The sequence below is a fragment of the Tympanuchus pallidicinctus genome, unplaced genomic scaffold (assembly GCF_026119805.1).
Source record: "Tympanuchus pallidicinctus isolate F22 unplaced genomic scaffold, pur_lepc_1.0 scaffold8, whole genome shotgun sequence".
In the NCBI taxonomy this organism is placed as follows: Eukaryota; Metazoa; Chordata; class Aves; order Galliformes; family Phasianidae; genus Tympanuchus; species Tympanuchus pallidicinctus.
Window position 1 is genome coordinate 47,824,312 of NW_026294802.1, and position 20,159 is coordinate 47,844,470.

At 50.5% G+C, this 20,159-nt stretch overlaps 1 protein-coding gene across 15 annotated transcripts in view; it reads left to right on the forward strand.

The window, feature by feature from the left end:
* EHMT1 (euchromatic histone lysine methyltransferase 1) overlaps positions 1–20,159 on the forward strand; it is a 96,865-nt gene that overhangs the window by 20,026 nt on the left and 56,680 nt on the right. For 7 of the 15 annotated variants that reach the window (XM_052667616.1, XM_052667628.1, XM_052667621.1 and 4 more), the window contains exon 1: positions 12,390–12,500. The exons of 2 other annotated variants lie outside the window; for them this stretch is intronic. In XM_052667616.1, coding sequence (XP_052523576.1) covers positions 12,438–12,500 — 63 coding nt within the window. In that variant the 5' untranslated portion in view covers positions 12,390–12,437. Of the gene's footprint in view, positions 1–6,467; positions 6,549–12,388; positions 12,501–15,884; positions 15,909–16,011; positions 16,208–16,254; positions 16,457–18,798; positions 18,961–20,159 lie in introns of those variants that run through there. 6 more of the 15 variants (XM_052667624.1, XM_052667629.1, XM_052667626.1 and 3 more) reach the window with 6 other exon arrangements.

Sequence of the window (20,159 nt, forward strand, 5' to 3'; positions counted from 1 at the left end):
CAGATCTGGTGCTTTTCCTCATAGAGCTGTTGTTGGAAGAGATGAAAGCAGGTGGTTGGTATCGATTCCTTCTGAAGAGAGAACTGGAGAGATGTATTTCTGCGTACAAAATACACACACAAACGTGTGTATATATATATACATATATATAGGTGTGTGTGTTTATATTTCTGTGTCAGACTGAGTGCAGATTGAGCTGTGGGTGTCCCTGTTCATTGCAGGGGACTGGGACCAGATGACCACTAAGGGTCCCTTCCAACTCAAACGATTCTATGACTCTAAGACTGAAGAAGCTTTCCGCTTTCCTTCCTGACTCGGTGCTTTATTGTGGTGCAGGTGGAAAAGCTGCCATGGCAGAGGTGATGGTTGATGCACCTTTTTGTGGTTTCCTCCCAAGAAAAGCCCAAAAAATGAGGAATGGATGATTTAAAAGAGGGCACAAAACCAAATAAGAAAAAAAAAAAAAACCAACCAGAAACTCTTTATCACGTCTTAAATCTTCTCCCCCCACATCTAAATGTGCTTTTTAAGGAGTACAGATGCTTGTTGGCATAGAAACTACAGGCTCAGAGTGCAGAGCGTGCGGATGGAGAAGGAGCCGTTCTGGATGAACAGGGACTGAACCTCCACAGGGTGCCCGAAATCTTTCACGAGGCCAAGAGAATTGTCCAGATGTTGCTGGAATTACAGTGGCACTTTATATTTAGGGGTTCTGATTTGTGCTTAAATCCTTAGGAAAAAAGCTCGGGATGTAGGGAATGCAGATACATTAGCAGTGGGCTTTCTTTTCTTCTGAAAGAATCTGTAGTCCAAAAATATTGCTGAAATCTGTTTGGCTCCGAGCAGTGCCAAATCCCCATTAAAACATGTGGATATTTCTGTGGTTTAATCTGTTAGAAATGCATTCAGGATCCAGTTATGTTAAATTAAGCAACAATATTGGCCTGGATACTGCTCGAAATATTCAATGTGGCAGTCGGAACAGCAAGCAAAATGTTTGCACATTTTAATCGCTCGATGAGTAATTGAGTTTCTTTTATTTCCCAGGAATGATGGAGAGCTCTTAATGCTGTCCCTGCTCTGCCTGACCTGTGGCCCTGTGGGATGGAGCTGGGGCTGCAGCCCCACTGAGCCTCGCGCTGCGCTGCTCTCAGCCATGCAGGGAGCAGGACAGCAGTGTGCAGGCTCAAAATTCGGCCGTGAAAGCACAGCTTTTAGGGTGGTTTTCTTTTGCTAAAAAGGAAGAAAAAGCCCGTTCTTTCATTGCGGGGTGGTTTATTTCTTTCAAAACCTGAAGCTCCAGTGCAATTTCCTGTATTGTTTTAATTTTAAGGATAATAACGGCGTGATGATAAGTGGGGATTATTAATGATTTATGGTCACAGAAAGTGAAAATATAAGGCGTAATGTAATGGAGGGCGATGGCATAAATGTTGTCTGCAAAGGCAGAGGGGAGAGGAGGCGGAGATCTGGGCTCTGAAAAGAAAAAAGGAGGACGTTTTTTATTTTAGGAGGAAGTCATTTCCTCAGAGGGGGGTGAGGCCCCAGCACTGCTGCCCACAGCTGTGGGTGCCCATCCATGGAGGTGCCCAAGGCTGTGGATGGATCCTGGGCAGCCTGAGCTGGGGGTTGGGGTGGAGCTGGGGGCTGCGAGGGCCCTGCAACCCAACCGTGCTGTTATTCTGTAATGATAAATGATAATAAAAACCCACAGGGGTGTGGAAGTTATAGAGATTGGAGCCTTGACAAGATTAAAGTCTGGCTGCCGTGTATGTGGATGTTTGTGTGTTGTGCGTTCAGTGGCCCCTATCTGTGCAACATGGATTGGAAACGGAGGAGAAAGAAAATAGGAGAATTAAAAAATAAGGAAGAGAGTTCAAAGCAGAGGAAAAACCACACAGATGATGAGTGCTTGAAAAAGGAGGAACTTGGCACGTGTGCTTGTGGGCAACTGCAAAGAGAACCCCTGATCCCAAAGCAGAATGCAGTGAAAACACGTCAGTGTGCAACAGGGATGGGATGTGGGTGAAGATGGCAAACAAAATGGGGATCTGGAGATGAGTGCAGGTCGTTGTCTCTGCAGAAGGTTGCAGAATATTTGCTTTAATTGCCCCTTATGTCAGTGATTAAAAAAAAAATTCCCAAGCTCCTGTATCTTAATGGAGTGATGAATGGAAGGGCTGGTGCTGCAGAGGGCCCTGATTCCTGTTGTTCAGGATGGAGAGGTTGTGGTTGCCCCATCCCTGGAGGTGCCCAAGGCCACGCTGGATGGGGGCCCTGGGCAGCCTGAGCTGGTGCTGGATTTGGTGGTTGGCAACCAGATGATCTTGGAGGACCCTTCCAACCCAAACCATTCCATGGATTTATAATACTCCCTCACTCAGACGTGTGCAGAAGGTCCCATTTACTGGCACCCCTCCTGTGCTGTGTGAACACCCAGTCCTGGCATTCATCTACAGACCAGTCCATGCAAACTTCACCGCTGCAGGAAAATTTGTGCTTATGGTGCTGTTTGTCAACCAAGTTCTTCTCCCTTTTGCCTGCGTCTCATAATGGGTACAGCCTCTTTGTGCACTTTTACTGCTTAAGGTCAAACTTTGCTTTACAGCCTCCTTGGGAACAGGGCGTGTTTAGGTGAGATCATAGAATTGTTTGAGTTGGAAGGGGCCTTGAAGGCCATCTGGTCCCACTCCCTGCAGTGCACAGGGACACCCGCGGCTCCATCAGGTGCTGGGCCTCTTTGCTCACATTCCAGTCTCCCATGCCTTCGTGTAGGACCACTCCAGAAACAGCAGTTAATTCTCCCAGCCTCAGTTTTTCTGTGAAATGAAGATGCTATAAATTTATGTTACAAAGAAGCCATGGCTGTTTTATTGTTGCAGTATATTTAAGCAAATCACAGTGCATCTGTCTGGTTCTCTTTTGCACAGTGGTGTGTAGATGCTTTTTCCTGGACGTGCTCTGCTTTTGACTGGAAAGACTTAGATTGTTTTCCTTTCTCTTCTCCCAGAATTCGTGCTGGCCAGAGCAATGCCCAAAGCTCTAAGGCCGTGGCATTGGTTAGGATAAAACTCAGCAATTATAACACCAGCCTACACATGCTACAGAGTGCACGTATTTACGGCTGGGGATTTGCTTCCAGGTTTGGTTTACTGCAGCAGGAATGGAAATGCTCTTCTGTGCTGTGCGTGGAGATTCAGTTCTCAGGCTGCAGGGTGAGATGCTCCCAGTGGTTCTGCCTGATGTTTCCAGGGGTAATTTTTGGTACTTTTTGTTTACAATTGAGTGCATTGATCCTACTGCGGGCACATCCACAAGGACAGCAAGGTTGCTCTGTCAGTGAAGTGGCATTTGCAGGTTGGGAGGCTCTTTGGAGAATGAAGCTCAAGCTGTGACCTTCAGAAGTTCCACCAGTGGCGGCACAGTGCTGGCTCCAGTGGGCAAGGAATGGTGTGGCCTTGGGCTTTATGTGGAAGGAGGAGGCTGTTTATTCCATCTGGAGCAGCTCTGTTGGATTTCCCTCATATGCTGGTGTTGATGCCGAAGAGCCCAGCTTGCTCCCTTGGATGTGGAGGTAACTTCAATCTGACTGCATACAGCTCAAGCCAGACGTGCTGGGCAGTGAGCAGCCCCAGGACAGTGTGTTTAAAGAGCCATAATTTTATTTGCTGTTCTCACACGTGTCCATTTTACTCCTTATCTGACAGGTACTGACAGGTACTGAGCAGTTGTAGTTCACAACAAGGGCTCTGGTAGGTGTGGGTACCAATCCCCGTTGCAAAGCAGGCTGTGAAGAACTCAGCTCTGAGTCTTGCCCTCTCTCTTCTGTCTTGCCCACCCAGAGAGGTTGTGTGCCACTGCTGCAGAATTTGCAGCCTTCATCATGAAGACCTTTGATGCGAGCAGGCTGGGAGAACAGCTATGGTGCATGGAAAGGCTGACTCCCCACCTAAGCACGAATGCATTCCCTTAATGAGAAAAAGTTGGACTTGAAGCTGGCCATCTCCAGAAGGTGTTACTGCTTTCCTTCTTACTGAGCCTGTGCTTGCGCTCCAGTCTGCGTGGAGCAGGTGAGCAGTACTGGTGCATCTCTTGGAGCAGTGCTAGTGTTAGGAGCAGTGCAGGATTTCCCTCTTAGATTGTTCTCTGTGCTAGGAACTTTGCACCTAGCCTAGGGCAAGCACATGAATCCGCTTTTCCATTTCTTCCCTCCCTCTCCCCGAGGAGGCAGTATAAATGCCATGCCTTGAGTGTGCATCTATTGAGGGGAAGAAGGGATTTTTAAATAGCAGTGAGCTGGTTTTCCCTCGCTGCAGCAAGCCAATTGTTCATTAGCGAAATGTATTAATAATTAATAATAAAGTTCTTACGAACTTTTTTTGGTATGTGAAGCAACTTCAATTCCTCTGCATCAACAAGAGCTGCAGGTATGTGTTCATGACATTAAAAAAATAAAAAGAAGGAAGAAAGCAATGCTTGCAAATTGGTCTTTGTTTCCAAGGAAACAAACTTGACATGCTTGAGCTATGCAAGATGCAAACACCGCTAGGTTCAGCAGACGTGCCTCAGGATGCTACGGGCTGAGTATTATTTTTAAACCACCTCCGATTTGAAGGCACGGGAGAGGATGAGAATAGAATCTGTCGGCAGGCTTTGCCAGTCGGCGCTGAGCGGAGGCGCCGCGCGGTGCCCTGGTGCTGCCTGGCGTGGTGAGGAGCGGATCGCGCCCTGCTCTGCAGATGGGTGTCCCTGTGGGTGTCCCCAGAGACACTGGGGCACTGTGGGGTAAATGCTCTGGGGAAAGGCTGCAGCAGGAGTCGAGGTGTGGGGGCAGAGAAGCGCTGTATTGCCAATGGCCGTGGTTTATCGCTGGTCGCTGCGCCAGACGCCTCGTGCTCTAATAATGTTGTAGTACAATGCAACTTGCTTGGCACAAAGGGCTGCCCTGCATCCAGAAGTCAGATGTGAACGCCAACACTTTGCTATCACAAATGATCTGCCGAAAAGCTCGAGGTTGGTGTTCAGATTGAATGTAGAGAAGAGAGATCTCTTGAGTAGGAGAGCGAAATGCAGGGCAGTTTGCGTAGTGCATCTGACAAATGTGCCGTGTGCTGATGAAAATCACGCATTTAACGTGGCTTACTGCATTGCTTGGAATCTCTTGGTATTTTTGTCATTATCTTGGAGGCTTGGTGCAGGCAAAGAGCTCATTTTTGGCATTCCCTTATCACCATATTGTGTTCTGATGATCGGTGTCAGTTGAGGTTTTGATCGTTTATTTCCTGTATTTGTTAGCATTCCTTTAGAGAATCGCACCCTCAGCATGGAAGCAGTGCTGCACACCCACAGCAGAAATACCGGTGAGGGCTGCCTGATGGCACGTGGATTGGAGCACCCAGAGCAGCTTTTAGCTTGGGCTCAGTGCAGTAGCAGGGCTGTGCACTGGTTGGGACTAGCGGTGAATATTTGCCCTGGGCTGCATAGCTTTCCTCCAAACTGTTTTCTTTCTCAAGAAGTTGTGTGAGTTGGAGGGGACAGGCAGCACCCAAGGGCAGGGGGATGGGCTCTGAGCACTGATGGAGCTGTGGGTGTCCCCATTCACTGCAGGAAGTGGGGCCAGGTAGCCTTTAAGGATCCCTTCCAACTCGAATGATTCTATGAGTCTACAACATAAAGTCTGTATGGGGCAGGGAAGTTCTGTGTGACAATAACTCGGTGTGCAGATTGTAATCCTCCAGCACCAAAAGCACCTAGCGAACTTCAGTGTTGTGTCTGTGCCTATGTTGCTGTTTGGAAAACTGGAGAGGAGAAAAAAAGACCTCTATTTATTCTGCTTTGAAACATTCCTACTGTAAGGACGATGGAAATGTGAGCATGGAGGTTTTCAGAGCTGGTTTGCTAAAACCAAACCTCCCTTAAATGCAGGTTCCTAGCAAAACGCAGCAGGAAGGGTGTTGCACTGTAGGCTTCTTCCCCTTATCCATCCTGCTGTTAATTGCAAATTCATTGGGAATAATCATCAAGGTTACAGAGGATGGGGTGGCGTAGGGTTAGCTTTAAGACAGAGGGAAGCACAGTCTGCATTATGAGCTAAAAGCAGCAGTTGAAGCCTACCAGAGAGGGAATATTAATGGTATTTTGTGAAATTATTGTAATTTGTAGAAGGCCCAGAGTGGAAAAACATGCCGGTTGAGTGTCTGGAGGCAATGCTCCTTCCTGCATGAGGCTTACTGAGACAGGGTTTGCCTTGATTTTGTGCTAAAGCAAGATGCTGGCAGGCTCAGCACACCTGCAGTCTTGCAGCCGGAGCTGTGCTGTACCGGTGGGCGCAGGACATCGCCGGTCAGCGTGAATCCTGCACCTTTTTTCTTTCTTCCCCTTTTGCTAATGACACTTCCTTCTGCTTACATGTCATCAAAGCTCTGTAATGGCTGAAGATCAGCCCGTACTGAGCATGCTCCGGGATCGAGGCTGCACCCATAGAGGGAGATGGATGCGTGGCCGCAGGAGGAGCCAGGCCCAGGGGCAGAGGATGGCCGTGTGCCCAGGTAGGGGCTGCTGGAAGCGGTTTGGGTGCTGCTCGGCTCCACCGCCACCACCGGCTGGCTTCGTGCTGCTTCCTGCAGATTGGAAAATCCTGACCTCGGCTGCCTGGCGAACCTCCATGCAGCAGGGACCTGGCGAGCTCCAGGGTGGTGGCCCCGAGGAGCCAGGCTGGTCGCCAGCACTGCGGGGAGCGCTGGGCTGCGCCTTCCCCACGCGAGGCACTAATTACTGTTAATGGGAAGCCTCGTGGGGCACGGAGCTGCTCGCTGCTCTGAGATCTGTCTGCAGTCGTAGGAGGGCGAAGGAACGTCAAACTCCAGCTCCTTTCCTCGTTCTGCATTCCAAGGGTTGCAAACAAATCTTGCCAAATCAGCTCTTCCAAATTTGCAAGGAAAGGAGGGAATCTGTGCGTCTGTTCCTTTGGCTGAGATTAGTTTTTATTCGTGTCCTGCTTTCTGGGTTTAACACGTTGGCGAATGGTTTGTGGAAGGAGTGGGGCCATGTGTGAGGTCGGGCTGGCGCACTGTGTGCGTGGCTGCAGCCCTCTCCAGCCCCAGTCACCAACCCTGGTGCCAGCAGGCTGTGCTGGGAGGTGCCAGCCAACCCGCTGCAGATTTGGGCTCTCCAGGCCGGTGCCAGAGAGCTGCAGGGAAGATGTGGCTTTGCATGGGAGCATTGCTGAGCCTTTGTGCCCCATGGGAGAGGTGCTGTTGGGCATCCCCGGTGGCGTTGATGTGGTTTGAGCAAAGGTGAGGCTTGCTGCGTCAGGGCGTCGTGCAGGCGTTGGTGTTGTGAAGTTATCACTTTTATTAGCAGAACATTCTGCGGTTGCAGCCTTCAGTCTGCGTGCAGCAAGGCTGGCTGGCTCCTCAGGGCAACCCTGCTGCTTTTCATCACGCAGATCAGCACGTGGAGGAGAGCGGCGCACACGTTTTTGTTTTATGGCTCTGTCCCAGGTGACGGCCTCACACGCTCAGGTCAGTCTGCATGATGAGTCACATTGCTGCATCTTTGTTGCCTGGCTCCACGTTGCTGGCATACCCAGTGCTTCCAGCGCCTTCTCTGGGCAAGCAGGCAGGGCAGGACCCAGCCCTGGCCAGCAGGCAGCTCAGCTCCCATGTGGGGACCAGCTCGGTACAGGCTGGTTTTGGCAGCCCCAGCAGAAAGCCAGCTTGAATCCGTGCATCCTGGTGATGCAAACTGCATTCTCTGTTAATGGATGCTGGCTTGTCTGTGGTTGGGTGAATGCACAAAGAGAAGCGTTTATGTAAAATAAATGGCATTGTAATTGTGCGTGGAAAGTAAAAGGTTTTGATTTATTTTGGCTCAGATGGGAGCTGCGTTCACAGCTTTTCCAATTTGATCTCAGTGGCTTTTTCTCCTTGCGTGACTCTGGCACTGGAATGATCTCGGTCCTGTGTTTTCTTGTATGGTCTGGCTCCCTTGATGAGGAAATTTGATTAAACAGTTTGGGATGCTGAAAACCACTGGTGTAATGATTTCTTATTGTGCTTGTTGTGAAAGGTGTAAGGTAGCCTTAAAGACCCACTGCCACCTTATGGCAGTTGCTGAAAAGCAGCCTCATCTGAGCCAATTCTGTACCCACATCGTGCTTGCTTTATTTCTCTGCTCTTCTTAACTAGTGATATTTGCATGAAGGCAAGAGCTTTGTTTTTAGAGAGTTCATCTGCTCCTTCTGTTCCTTGCAGCAGTGTATAATGTCAGTGGAATCGCTTATAGAGCCATCAACCGTGGTGCTGCAACGCAGGAGTTGATGATTTGGGGAGGGAGATAAAAGCACCACGAAGAGCTCATTCTCTCCCAGTGAAGAGCGCGCTTATTTTCACGTGAATGCCCTAATGCTTAAAAAAAAAGAGGTGTGAGGTCAAAGAACAGGGAGGCTCGGAGCACGTGAGGCTGGTGGGCAGAGCCCTGGTGTTCCAGCAACGCAGTGCAGCAGAAGCGAGGTTGAATGTGAGCGGCCATTTTCCTGCTGCTCTGCTGGCAGAGGACTGCTAATAAGCAGCGTGGCTTTGTGCTGCTCCCATCCCACCTCCCAGCCCCCAAACAACCCCATAAAACGTTTGTTGAGCAAACTGGGAGTGTGGCTGAGGCAGAAAGCTTGCTTTGCTGTTGCTGAGATGGGCTGTGCAAGCAATGTTTGCACCCTCCCTGAGCAAGGCTGCATTTGTTACAGAAGAAGCTCTTGATGTGCAATAGCTGAATGAAGGGGAGAAATGGTGTTTTCAGCTTTCCAAAATAGAAGGAGCCACGGTTACTGTAAGTTAAAGCTGAAGGAGTTTCTAATTGGGAACTGTTAAGACTACAGTATGTTCTGAATTATAGCTGTCTGGCCAATCTGCTTCTAAATAAAGTTCTAGGATTGCCCCCAAAAATGAAATAACTCAGCACATGTTCTTATCAAACACAGGACCATCTTCCACAGAGCTTATCTCTCTACATCTGTTGCAACAGCATCTTTTTTTTTCCTTCTTTCTTTTTCCCTTTTTACATTTTTTTTTTTTAATCCCCTTTTTGGTGTATGCGAGCTACTCAACACAGCGTCCCGGGGAACGTTTCATGTTGCCTGTTAACGAAAGGCAGTTTGCTGAAACTGTAAGCAGGAGGAGGGGAGATGGCTTGAAAAGATTTGGGTGAAAATAAATAAATAATATTCAGGCTTTGAAAGGCAGAGAAAGCTGTGATTCCAGAAGTGTGCATTAATGAGCGAATGCTCCTTCAGAGCTGTTAGCTGAGGCTGGATGGGGACGATTCGGCTCCTTCAGAGGATGCTCAGGACAATCAGTGCGTCCTGGGAATGGGCACTCTGCTTAGGAAGTGGTGTAAATAGTCACCGAGGGGGGAAGGAGGCGTTGTAAGAGCTTGCTGCTGAGCAGAGCACTGCTTAGCACTGCAAAAGAACTCGGGATTCCAGCAGCAGTGCTCTCTGTATATCCAGAGCCCTTTACTGGGGGCGGTTTGTTGCGTTGTGTTCGTGGGACAACTTCTGAGGAGGCCCCAAAGGAGCTTCAGCTGTGAGCAGGTGGAAGGTCTGAGCTGAAAGAGGAACCTGATGAAAACGAGGAGAACCCCCTGCGTTTTGCAGGGCTAAATACTGTTCTTCCTATAGAAAGCAACATCTCCCCTTGCCTCCCGCTTGTGTTTCCGCTGCAAGGGAGCTGTGAAAATGCCATGTGTAATGGCGTAATTAAGCAAAAGCCCTCAGGAACCTACTGTCCTTTGTGCTGTGCTGCTGCCTTCGTCTTGGAAACGTGAGGTTTCTGAAAGGGGTTTTCAAGCTTTGAGTGGGGGAACCGCGGCCAGGGAGGCTCCGTGTCAGCAAAGCGGGTGTTTGTGTGGGCCCTGTGTCTTTGGAAGTGGGGAATGCTAAGCCGTTCCGCAAGCTTTGGTGAAGAAACTGGTGGGGAGTCCTTGGGGTGGATAAAGGGGAACGCTTCGTGGAGTTTGGGCTGCTGTTATCTCACATGCTGAGCAAACCCCCTTCCCAAGCCATTTCAGAGACATGTTTCGTTTTGCAGGAGAGGGGAAGGCGGGCCGGTGGGCTTCTGCAGACAGCGAGTTCCTGAACGGTTAAACTGTGCATCCTTCCAGCGTGCCAGCCTGCGTCACGGGTGGGGGGGGAAGGCTTCCTGTCTTGTGGGAACTGCTTGGGAGAGGACTTAGATCTTCAGGAAATGGGGAGACGGGGCTGTGACCCCGGGGAGATGCTGGCATGGTGCAGATCCAAGGATTGATGGTTGGACTGCCCGCACCAGTCCGATCGGCGTGGTTCTTTAACACATCTTTGGTACGTTGAGGGCTGAACATGAGATGTGCAGAGTGTCCCCGGGTGCTTCTGCTCTCGGTGCGTTTTTAACCTCAGCAGTAAAAACATCTGTAGTATTGGGGTGTGGTGGGGAGCGCAGGAAGACTGAGTGCTGCAGGATGGGTCCCCGTCCTTTTCTCTCTGAAAAGGGATGTTGGCTGTGGTCCCTCATTGGCTTTGCGTTTAGAAATATCTTTGTTTCTATTTCTGTGTTTTTAATGAAAGCTTGGTAATTTCATGCTGCAAGGAAAAGCAGCACTCCTACAGAGCCATCTTTGGTTTGAAGCACAGTAATCTTTTGATGCTGTGGATAACACAACTCAAGTTTGTGTAGCCGTTCTTACTGCTTTTGTTTTGAGATTTTTGGGGTTGTCTTCAATTACTTACCTCTGTGCCTTTCAATGACTGATAGGAAGGCCAGCAAAATCTCATTTTATGTATATTAAAACTTAAAGTTTACATCAAACAAAAACCCAGTGGCTGAAAGAGAGATCCTTGCTTTCTACTGTCACCTCAAATATTCATTCCCTATGAACTTCAGTCATCTCAATTTAGCCTTGCGTGTTTTAACTGTTTAGTAGTGAAACTTCTCTAGAGTGCAGAGAGAAAAATAGTGTCACTGTAGCTGAAGCAGACGGAGAGCAGCTCTCCTGCTGCTTTAACTGTCGCTGCTTTGCAAATGTGCAAGGACACAGTGGTGAAGTAGCTGCCTGGTCTCTGATGCTGACACAATAGCAGGACATGCTGGCACTGCTCAGCAGAGGAGAGGAGGGAATGGGTTGAGCAGAGCAGGCGTTGGCTTCATGCTTGTGCTGGAGGTGTGAGTTTGGATGCCTGCTTTTCATGCAAGGTGCAAAGCAAATAAAATCACTGGGCTTCTCAAAACCTCGCCGTGGATTTCTGTGGCTTTTTCCCCCACCCTGTATACAGGCAGTTCCCTGCCCCCAACAGCCCACTACAACGCACTGCACTGAGCTCGTCTTCATTGTAACAGTTAGCCTTAAAAACAATCATCTTCTGTGTTCTGGTTTCATGGAAAATAGCTTTGCTTTGGCCAAGAGCAGCCAGGAGGTGCCACAGCCCATGTCTGAGTTTCCTCTTCCTCCTCGCCTCCTCTGGCTGGGTTCTCCCTCCCGCCCCACACAGGCAGCCCTGCAGCCTTGGGGCACCCCACTGCCAGCCCCACTGCCAGCCCCACTGCCAGCCTTGTGCTTGCATCTTTTCCAGCCCTGCTCTGCCTGCAGATGTTCCTGCACATTGCTTTGGTTTCTCCGGGAGCATGAGCAGATGCAAATGTTGCCAAGAGTTTGTGCTTAATTGTTAAGAAGAACAGAGGCAAACTGCTTTTATTTTGAAGCTAAAATGTTCTTTTATCTTGCTGGCTAGGCCAGATGTGTCATACGGTTCAACATAGGCTGAGCTCAGAGCTACTGTACCTCGCAGTGCACTCGCTATCACTTCGTTATGCTTTCCCCCCTCTTTTTAATGACTGTGGCTGTGATATGTTTTTAAGGTTGGTTGTACCAGGTCATGTTGTATTATAAATCCTTGCAGTGGAAGCCAGCACCCTTTCAGCTCAGCAGGTCACATCTTGAATCCTCTTGCAGTTGGACACTGCACACTTAACCGGTTAAACCCGTGTGCCTTCATCCCCCTCTTCACGGGTCAGACCCTTGATTAAGCAGTACAAAAGCAGCACAGGGATGTCCCCACGCCACACCGTGTCCCTCCCCATCTCTGCTCCCCTTGCCTTTTTTTTCTGTGGACAAGGGCTACTCTTGAAGGCCACTGAAACAGAACACATTCTGGGTTTAAAAGGCTTTTTTTTTTCCAGGCAAGCGATCAGTTTGAGGCCTGGCACCCTGTCAGAAAGTTGACAGATGATCTGCATTACCGAGGCGTCCCCGGGATGCCCGGGCTGATCGCCGCTCCAATGGACGCTGGAGCCTGCAGGTTCTCTGTGAAATGGCTGCAGCTTGGAGGGAGCAGTGAAATGGTCTCCTCTGGGCATGCTCACTCTGTAGAGGGAGCTTTTATCACATGAGCAGAAACTGAATCACTGCTCATGAGGATCTGGAATATGCAACTCTTTGAGTCTTCCCCAGGAGAAGACCACAGATGTCTGCAGGTACAGTAGCTCGCAGTGTCCATCTCCCATACCTCATAAATAGCAGCGTCCCTCCGGTTGGGGCTGCAGGCAGCCTGGCGCCAGGTGGGAAAGGAGAAGCCTCGGAGAGGAGGAAGACAGTTCAGATAATCATGGCTGGATTCTTTTTTATGTCAGTTCTCTCTTTTCTTCTGCCCTGTGCGAGGGAGGGAGCGCAGCAGGATGGCAGCCATGCGGGGCAGGGCGCTGGGGCGGTTGGGGAGCAGCCTGGAGCTGCCTTGTCAGCGTTTGACTGCTCTTTTGTGTTGTTATGATTGTGACTTTGTGCTGTTCCATGGCCTTGCACGTACATCTGGCATTACCTGGCTCAGGGGAAGCTTGGGCTCTGGATCTTTTGTTTGCCTTCTGTGGTGGGGAGGCTTGTTTGGAGGGATGGCGTTTAATTTTATTTTAGGGTTGGGTTTAAAAAAAAAAACAATATATATATATTAAAAAAAACAAACAAACCATGAAATCTTTGGGGAATTTGGGTCTACCAGGAGCTCTCCTTGCTATAAGAGGAGCAGGGGCTGGGGGCACAGCTCTGCACTGGGGAAGGACTGCAGAGGCCCCTGGCCAGGGAGGCCCTGTGTTGGCTGCGGCCTATGGCTCCCTGCTGAGCCACGCTATTCTACAACAACAACAACACAACAGTAATTTCGGGGGATGTTTTTCACCCTCTTTTTAATTTAATTTTATTATGACTATTTTTTTCCCGGTAGTAGTTTGCAATCCATGCAGCTGATTAAAACGAAACATCCGTGGTTGGTGTGGTGGCAGGAGGCACGGGCCTGCAGTTTATTTAGCTGAAATCCAGCCCCCTGGCCCCGCCGTGCTCGTGGGTTTTCGATGTTGGTTTTTTGTTTTTTCGCTGTTTGTGTTCAATGCAGGCACTGTATGGGTGCTCAGCAGGCCTGTGGTTGGGCTTTGGGCCACGCTGGGCATAAGGCAGCAGTGGGCAGTCAGTGGGGCTTCGGCTCCGCACCTCCCTGCCTGCTCACAAGGACTTCTCCTCCAGTAAATGTGCACCGAAGGAAAAGACAACGAGAGGAAGTAATGAGGAGAAGGTTCTTTCTGGAAGCAATGAGTGAAGGCCTGGCTGGCTCCTGCCCACAGAGCCGCGGTGCTGGCGGAACCAGGCTGACATGGAGCAGAGCCGGTGCCTGGGGAGCACAGTGACTGAGCGCCCATAGCACCGGGTGCTGCGTGGCCTTCAGAGAGCTTGGAGGGAAGACAGAATCCTCAGACCTGGACTTCCATGGAAGTTAACAGCCCTAAATATGGACATCTGGGTGCTGGGTTTTTTTTCTTCTTTTTTTTTCCCCTATATTAAACTGACTTCGAAGCGAAGTCCAGCATGAGCAGCCTCCCCCGCCTTTCAAGACAATCACCATTCCTCCTTAGCCCGCCTGTGGTGATCATGTATGAAGGAACCCACGCCAGTCTCCTGCCCTTTGCCTCATTTTTTCATCTCTCATCGCAAGCATGAGACATTTGGATTTCCCTGCAGGGCAACCATCCCCCCCATTACCCAGCGTGGCCCCACAGGCCCTACAGCAGGATTGCATCTCTCCAGTGCGGAGCTCGGATCCCATTACGGGGTGAGCACGGGGCTGCCAGCACCACCTCCTCTGCCCAGTGCCATCTCAGGATCGCATGCTGCTAGTACAATGGCAGGGAGCTATTTTGTTCAGGTAAACAAGGACATTTAAGGAGCTTCGCTGTCGTGACCAGCTGGTTTGTGGATGGCTGGGGGAGGGATGACTCGATTCCTGGGGCTGCTCTTTGTTGTCCTTTTGTCTTTCTCCCCTTAAATTTTTCCTTCTCCTTGTGTTGCTCCTGGAGCTGCCAAAGGTTGAGGAAGCACCACAGTCACCACCCTGCAGTGGAAGAAATGTCTTGCTTTTGGTTCAGCCCAAAGACTTGGGGCTCTGGCAGTGTGTGCTCCCTGCTCTCGAGGCTCAGAGGACCATATGTTCCTGCAGTGAACTGCAAAGCCCGTGATTTGGAAGCGAATCTTGAATTTATAACTCTTAACCGCCACTTTCAGCCGATTCTTTTCAACTACTGTAAATTAAGTGAGTTTTGAAATCAAACCCTCTTCACAGACGAGACCCCAGCAGCCAGTAATGTGATCTCCCCTGACGTTCGGACTTTGCAGATCTGTCTGTCCCTCCTCCCCTCCGGTGCCTGTTTGAACTCCTTGGTCTGTTCTGCAGCATAGGAAATGTCTGGCTCTGTTGCCTGGTGGTGTTGGTCCTAGAGGGGGGCAGCGATGGAGGACAGGCACTGCCCAGCAGGGTGCGGGGTTATTGGTAAAGCAGCTGGAGAGAAGCTCGTTCACTATCTGAGCTAATTGGAATGTGTTTTTAAAAATAAAAGGGGAAAACAAAAGAAAAGAAAACCAACACAAAAACATCACTGGGGGAAAAAAATACAGAGCAAGCTCTTAAAAAATATTCTGGGATCCAAAATACCAACTTTTGGTATTTCCCCTGATCCCAGGTAACTGCAATTCCCCGAGGAGGGGGAAGCCTGGTGGAAGTGGTGGAAAAAGGGAGAGGTGGTGAGGGTTAAGAAGATCTGACGTGTGAGCATCTTCCCTGCAACGCTGCCATACTGTGTCGGAGCAGCACAGTGCCTCTTGTAAAAGAAGCTTTGCAACAAATTGTCCTTGTTCCAAGGATGAGGAAACCTCCAGGTCTTCTGGCATTTTCTGTCCAGCATAACTTGGAGCTGCTTTCACCTGGAAAGCATGATAAACACAGTCTGGGAGAGGACTGGAACAGAGAGAGACTGGGAGCAACCTTGCAGTGCTTTTAATGGAGCTCTTGGTGTTAAATGAAGAACTTTTCCCCTCCTCCTCTCCTCATTTTCCTGTGTGCCTGCAAAAATACTCTGGTTTGCATTTAAAGGAGAAAACTGTATGTGCTGGGACTAAGCCAACTTGTTTATTCAAGGGAAATACCATATTTCCAAGGCTTGCTTTCTCAGAGGAAGGCTTGACAGAGGATGGCAGACCGGGCTGAACATTGTATTTTTAGGTGACATCGAAGCACAGTTGTGATTTGAAGAAGCTGAAATCATGGCTGGCATTCTGCACTGAGCTCGACGAGACCTGTGCTCTCCTCACCCCAGAGAGGGGTTAACTGCTTCCTCCTAGACCGTGTGCTCCGAGCAGGTGGATTTTGACCTAAAACAAGGGGAGAAACAGCAACAACAAAAACAACAGTAAACTGCAACTTTCCACACTTTGCAATTTCCCTTCTCCAAATTGGATTTTTATTGCAAGGCAGGAGCTCGCCCCTGGCCCGGCAGTGGTGAGGAGCAGGGCTGTGAGCAGCCGTGGTTGCAAGCACCAGCTCCTCTCCTACTGTCAAAAAATGGCAGGTCAGTGTGCGTCTGTAAACAATGCAGTTATGAAATGGCAGCGCCAGGCCGAGCTGAGCATGCTCGGGAGCTGCCTGTAGGGGGAGGTGAGCCGAGAAAGATGATCTAATTCAGTGCAATTCTTGGGATTGAAGGAAAAGACCAGGCTCCACTCTTAATGACAGAGCAGAAAAAAAGCCCCACGAAGGACGAAGCCCGTAGGCCATGGAGGCAAGGTGGTGAGGAGCTGCCACCTCTAGGACTTCGGGTGCTGGGCAGCGCTGCGTGCCTTTCTCACCCTCCAGGAGAGTAAAGTCTTGGTGAGGTTTTGCTGTAGCTATTAGAGGGACAGGCCCGAGGGTGCAACTTTTGTCTTGTTTTTTGCCTTGTTTTCCTCTCCCTGTCTGCTTTCCCGGCTCGCAGGCGTCGCTGTGGTTGCAGGTGGCACAGAAGAGGAGGTGTGCGCGGGGCAAGGTCCTCCATGGCCCAAGGAACACCCAGGCTGGGGCCACCTCCCTGGGCCCAGGCCTGAGAAGGCGTCCCTTCTGGTGTTGCTGGGCTGGGTAGAGGTGAGGGAGCTGCTCCGTTGGCTGCGGTGGTTTGGGGGAGGGAGGAAGAGGATGGCTGAGGCCAAAGAGGTGCCTGGGTGTTGTCGATGGGGACGAGGCTGCAAACTGTTCTCTCCAGGCTCATCTTGGTGCTGTGGTTTCATCCTTGCTGAGCCTTCCTGGGGACCTAGTGTTTCTGAAGTGTCTGGTTTGCTTTTGCTAGAGAAGATTAAGATCCTTCATCTCTGTTTTTAGGTTCTCTGCCCTTCCCCCCTCCCCCCCCCCCCCTTGTGATAGGAGAAGGTGGGCAGCAGCTGTACTTCTTGCTAACCTGAGCCAGTGGAAGGAGATGCCTTTGTCTGCTTTGGATTTCCATTTGTCTTCACATACAAGTTGTAGTGGTTTTCACTCTTCTGGGTCACAGTTAGATGGATGCAATGCTTCCCAGCGTGGAAGCAGCAAGACAGCATAGCTGCATCTGCACCAAGGCTGCCCTGTTCACTGGGTTCACCCCTACAGGAGCCTAGGCTCCACAGACCCCCCTTGCCTGGAGCCTGGGCACCATTATGGACTGCCCTGTGCTATGAGAACCCACTTTTAAGTCTTGTTGTGTTTCATGTGTGTGTCTCCTTGTTCCCAGCTGTTGCATGCAAGGACTTGTGCCTCGTTTCTACCCTTCCCCCATTTTTTGGGAGTTGATCTGTGTGGCTGGAATTGGAGGGAGTCATGGAGGCAGAGAAGAAAATGTTTCTGTTCTTGTAGGATAGGAGGAATTCAGGAGACAAAAGAATTGCAGGTCTAGTTTGATTTGGGGACAGACTTCAGGCTGAGAGGAGTGCTTGTTGTGAGCTGCAGATAAAATTCCATGTCCACATGATTGCACGAGGCTTATAAGGAAGTGGCCTTAACCTAGAAAAGGAGCTTTGAGACTGGTGGCTGCTTTGTAGGCCAGGTACACGGGTGTTACATTTCCTTTCTTCTCCAAATCAAATGCTTCTCGTGGCAGGCCCAGGGCCAGTGTCCCCGTGACTGGTGATCCCAGACCTGCCCATGTTCAGCAGGACCAGAGCAGAGCCGAAATCTGAAATCAGCGCTCTTCTGCTGCTGATAAAACAAACACTGTCTCTCTACAGGCGTTTTCTTTATCATTGCTTCCTATGTAATTAGCTACAAAACGTTTGCCTTCTTTTAAGGCAAAGGTTATGAGCAGGTTGGGTTTGCTGGGTTTTATTAGCAGGAAAAAATGAGAGTAAATGGAAATCCGCTGCTGCTGGAGTTGCATCACTTATCGAGTGCTTTGCCTCCCTTTCTTGCTGCAGCACGCACTGCTGCCTCGCATGGGGTGAGACCCAGCTGTGGGGCTGTGCTGGTGGTGTCAACTCTGGGGGCCCAGTGTCCCCTGGGTGCCTCCTGTTGGGGGCTTCTGGGCCCCAGGGTCACTGCTGTCCCCTGTGCCTGGTGTGCATGTGCTGGGGAGCGTTGGTGCAGCTGCTGCTGGTAGCGCAGCAGTTCTGTGTTGGAGAGGGGTTGGTCATTCTGCTTCCAGCCCTCCTTCAGATTGACCTGCTTTAACACACGTCTCAAATCAGAGCAGCGTTGCTGCAAAGCTTGGGTTGATTTTTAAGAAAACAAGGAGGGGAAGAGAAAAAAAAAAAAAAAAAAGGACTCTTGTGGAGGTAGTCATCTTAGCACATCAACCTCCGCTCCTTCCTGGTCTACTGCTAGAGAGCTCTGGTTCATGATGCAACTAACTGCTCTCTTGGGCTTGGTAAGCTACAATATGTTGGAGTTGTGCTGTGCATGTATTGTCTTTGCCTGTAAAACCTGCTTGGACTTTTGCAAAGGGCTGATGAAAATGCCAAGGAGGAGGCTGAGGAAGCTCTCTGCGCTTCCCAGCTTTGCTCTTTTTGTTGTTGTTTTTTGTTTTAAAGGCACCATGCAGTTTCTGGTTGCCTGCTTGGAAATGCTGCAGAGCGTTTCCTCGGCTCTGCCCTGTCTTCCGTCCTCTCCAAAGACGTGGTGGAGGAAGGGAAGCCTTATTTCTTGTTAATCAGAGGCGCAGAGGAAAGACTAAAGCCAGCCCTTGCTTGGATCTTCTTGGCTTCTAAAGCCCTTTCAGACACCTCTCTTAAGACGCAGCCATTTTTCTTTCCCTCGAAATCTAAAAATAAAAGGAGCCGGTGGGGGGAATCAACGCCCCGTCGCTCGTGGCACGCAGCCTCGGTGGAGGCTCTCCAGTGGCTGGAGGTTAATAATCCATCTGGGGTCGGGGAATGGAGGCGGCCGTCTGCGGGGAAGGGGGAAAAAAATAAAAGAGGAGAGCGTGAGACTTTTATTGTGAAGCAGCCTGAGCTTGGCAGTTGGCTTTTGTTGGGACTGCTGCAAGAGCCGACACTTCTGGCGGGGAGGGTGGGTATAGGATTTCCCTGCCAATCAGGAGCCGACGGATTGGGCCATGGGGTGTGAGCGAAGGGGAAGTTTGCTCTGAATTTAAGGGGGGAAAAGCAAGGCACACAAATATGGAGGTATTGACACTCGCAGCCAAGTTGCTGCTGGCTCGGCTGGGTGGAGCCGTGGGCCGGTGGGAATGGCTGGGCTGTGGGTGGTGGGCACCCAGGGTGCTGCCTGCTGCCCGTCCTGCTGCCAACACCCTGCTGCGGTGATGGAGCGCGGGTGAGGAGTGCTGTCCTTGGGGACGAGGCTTCGAGGGTCGTGCGGTGCTTTCCTGGAGCCTCCTTTGGATCAGAAGGCTTCCAAAGTCACAGTTGTCTTTTTCATTATTGTTACTTGATTCTTTCCCTCCCAGCAGGTCTGAAGGTGCGTTAGCGTTGTGGATGGCGATGCTGGCTGTTTGTTTGCTCCGGAGCAATGCCCGGAGGCCATCGAGCTGCTGCTAGCGAGGCCGCTTGGCTGGGGCTGCAGAACCCATTGGAACCACCTCAGTGGCTTTGAGCTGGCACTGAGCTTTCCTTCTCCAGCGTCGAGCAGCGACGGTTCCTCTCTTGGTGCTGCTTTGAGAGCTCCCAGCGCTGTCCGGGATGTGGGGCAGCTCTGGGCTCCTGTTAGTTGCAGAGAAGAGGGAGTGTGTTCTTTAGCTGCCGAGGGCTGGCTGACGCTGGGGCTCCTGCAGTGGCTTTTCTTTAGGCCTCGTGGTCTGAGCAGCAGCAATGTCCCCATGAAAGGGAGGGCGTGAATAATTGGTGGAGTGGGGGAGCTGCTTGGAAAATAAAGGATGGGAGGGATGGAAATGGCCTGCTGGAAATGCTGAGGCTTTCAGGAGGAGTCAGTTGAACAGCAGGAATATCACGACCTCTATTTATTGTAACAAAGCTTGGGAAAACCAGCAGGTCTGTGTGAGATGAGCAGGGGCTCACTGCACAGGCCAGGCCCAGGGCAACTCCCTGCTTACCCTTGCACCAGGATGAGCTTGTTGGGCAGGTGCAGTTATCCCCATTTTACAGCAAGTCTGGGTGGAGGAGAGGTAGGATTTACTTGTAGATGTTTTCATTGAAGATGCATGTTATGGCTTAGCAGGGAAAAGCTGATCTGTGTTCCTGTTTGAGGCTGTGTTCCTATGGTTCCTTGATGGGAGCTGTTGGAAGGACGCGTTGCTCAGGCTGGCTGGGTCTTTGGCTCCCAGCAGTAGCACCAAGGTCTGCCTGGGTGGCTTCAAGCAGAGAATGGTTGGGGAAGGGTGAGCAGCAGCGCCTTGTTTGCCTGGTAA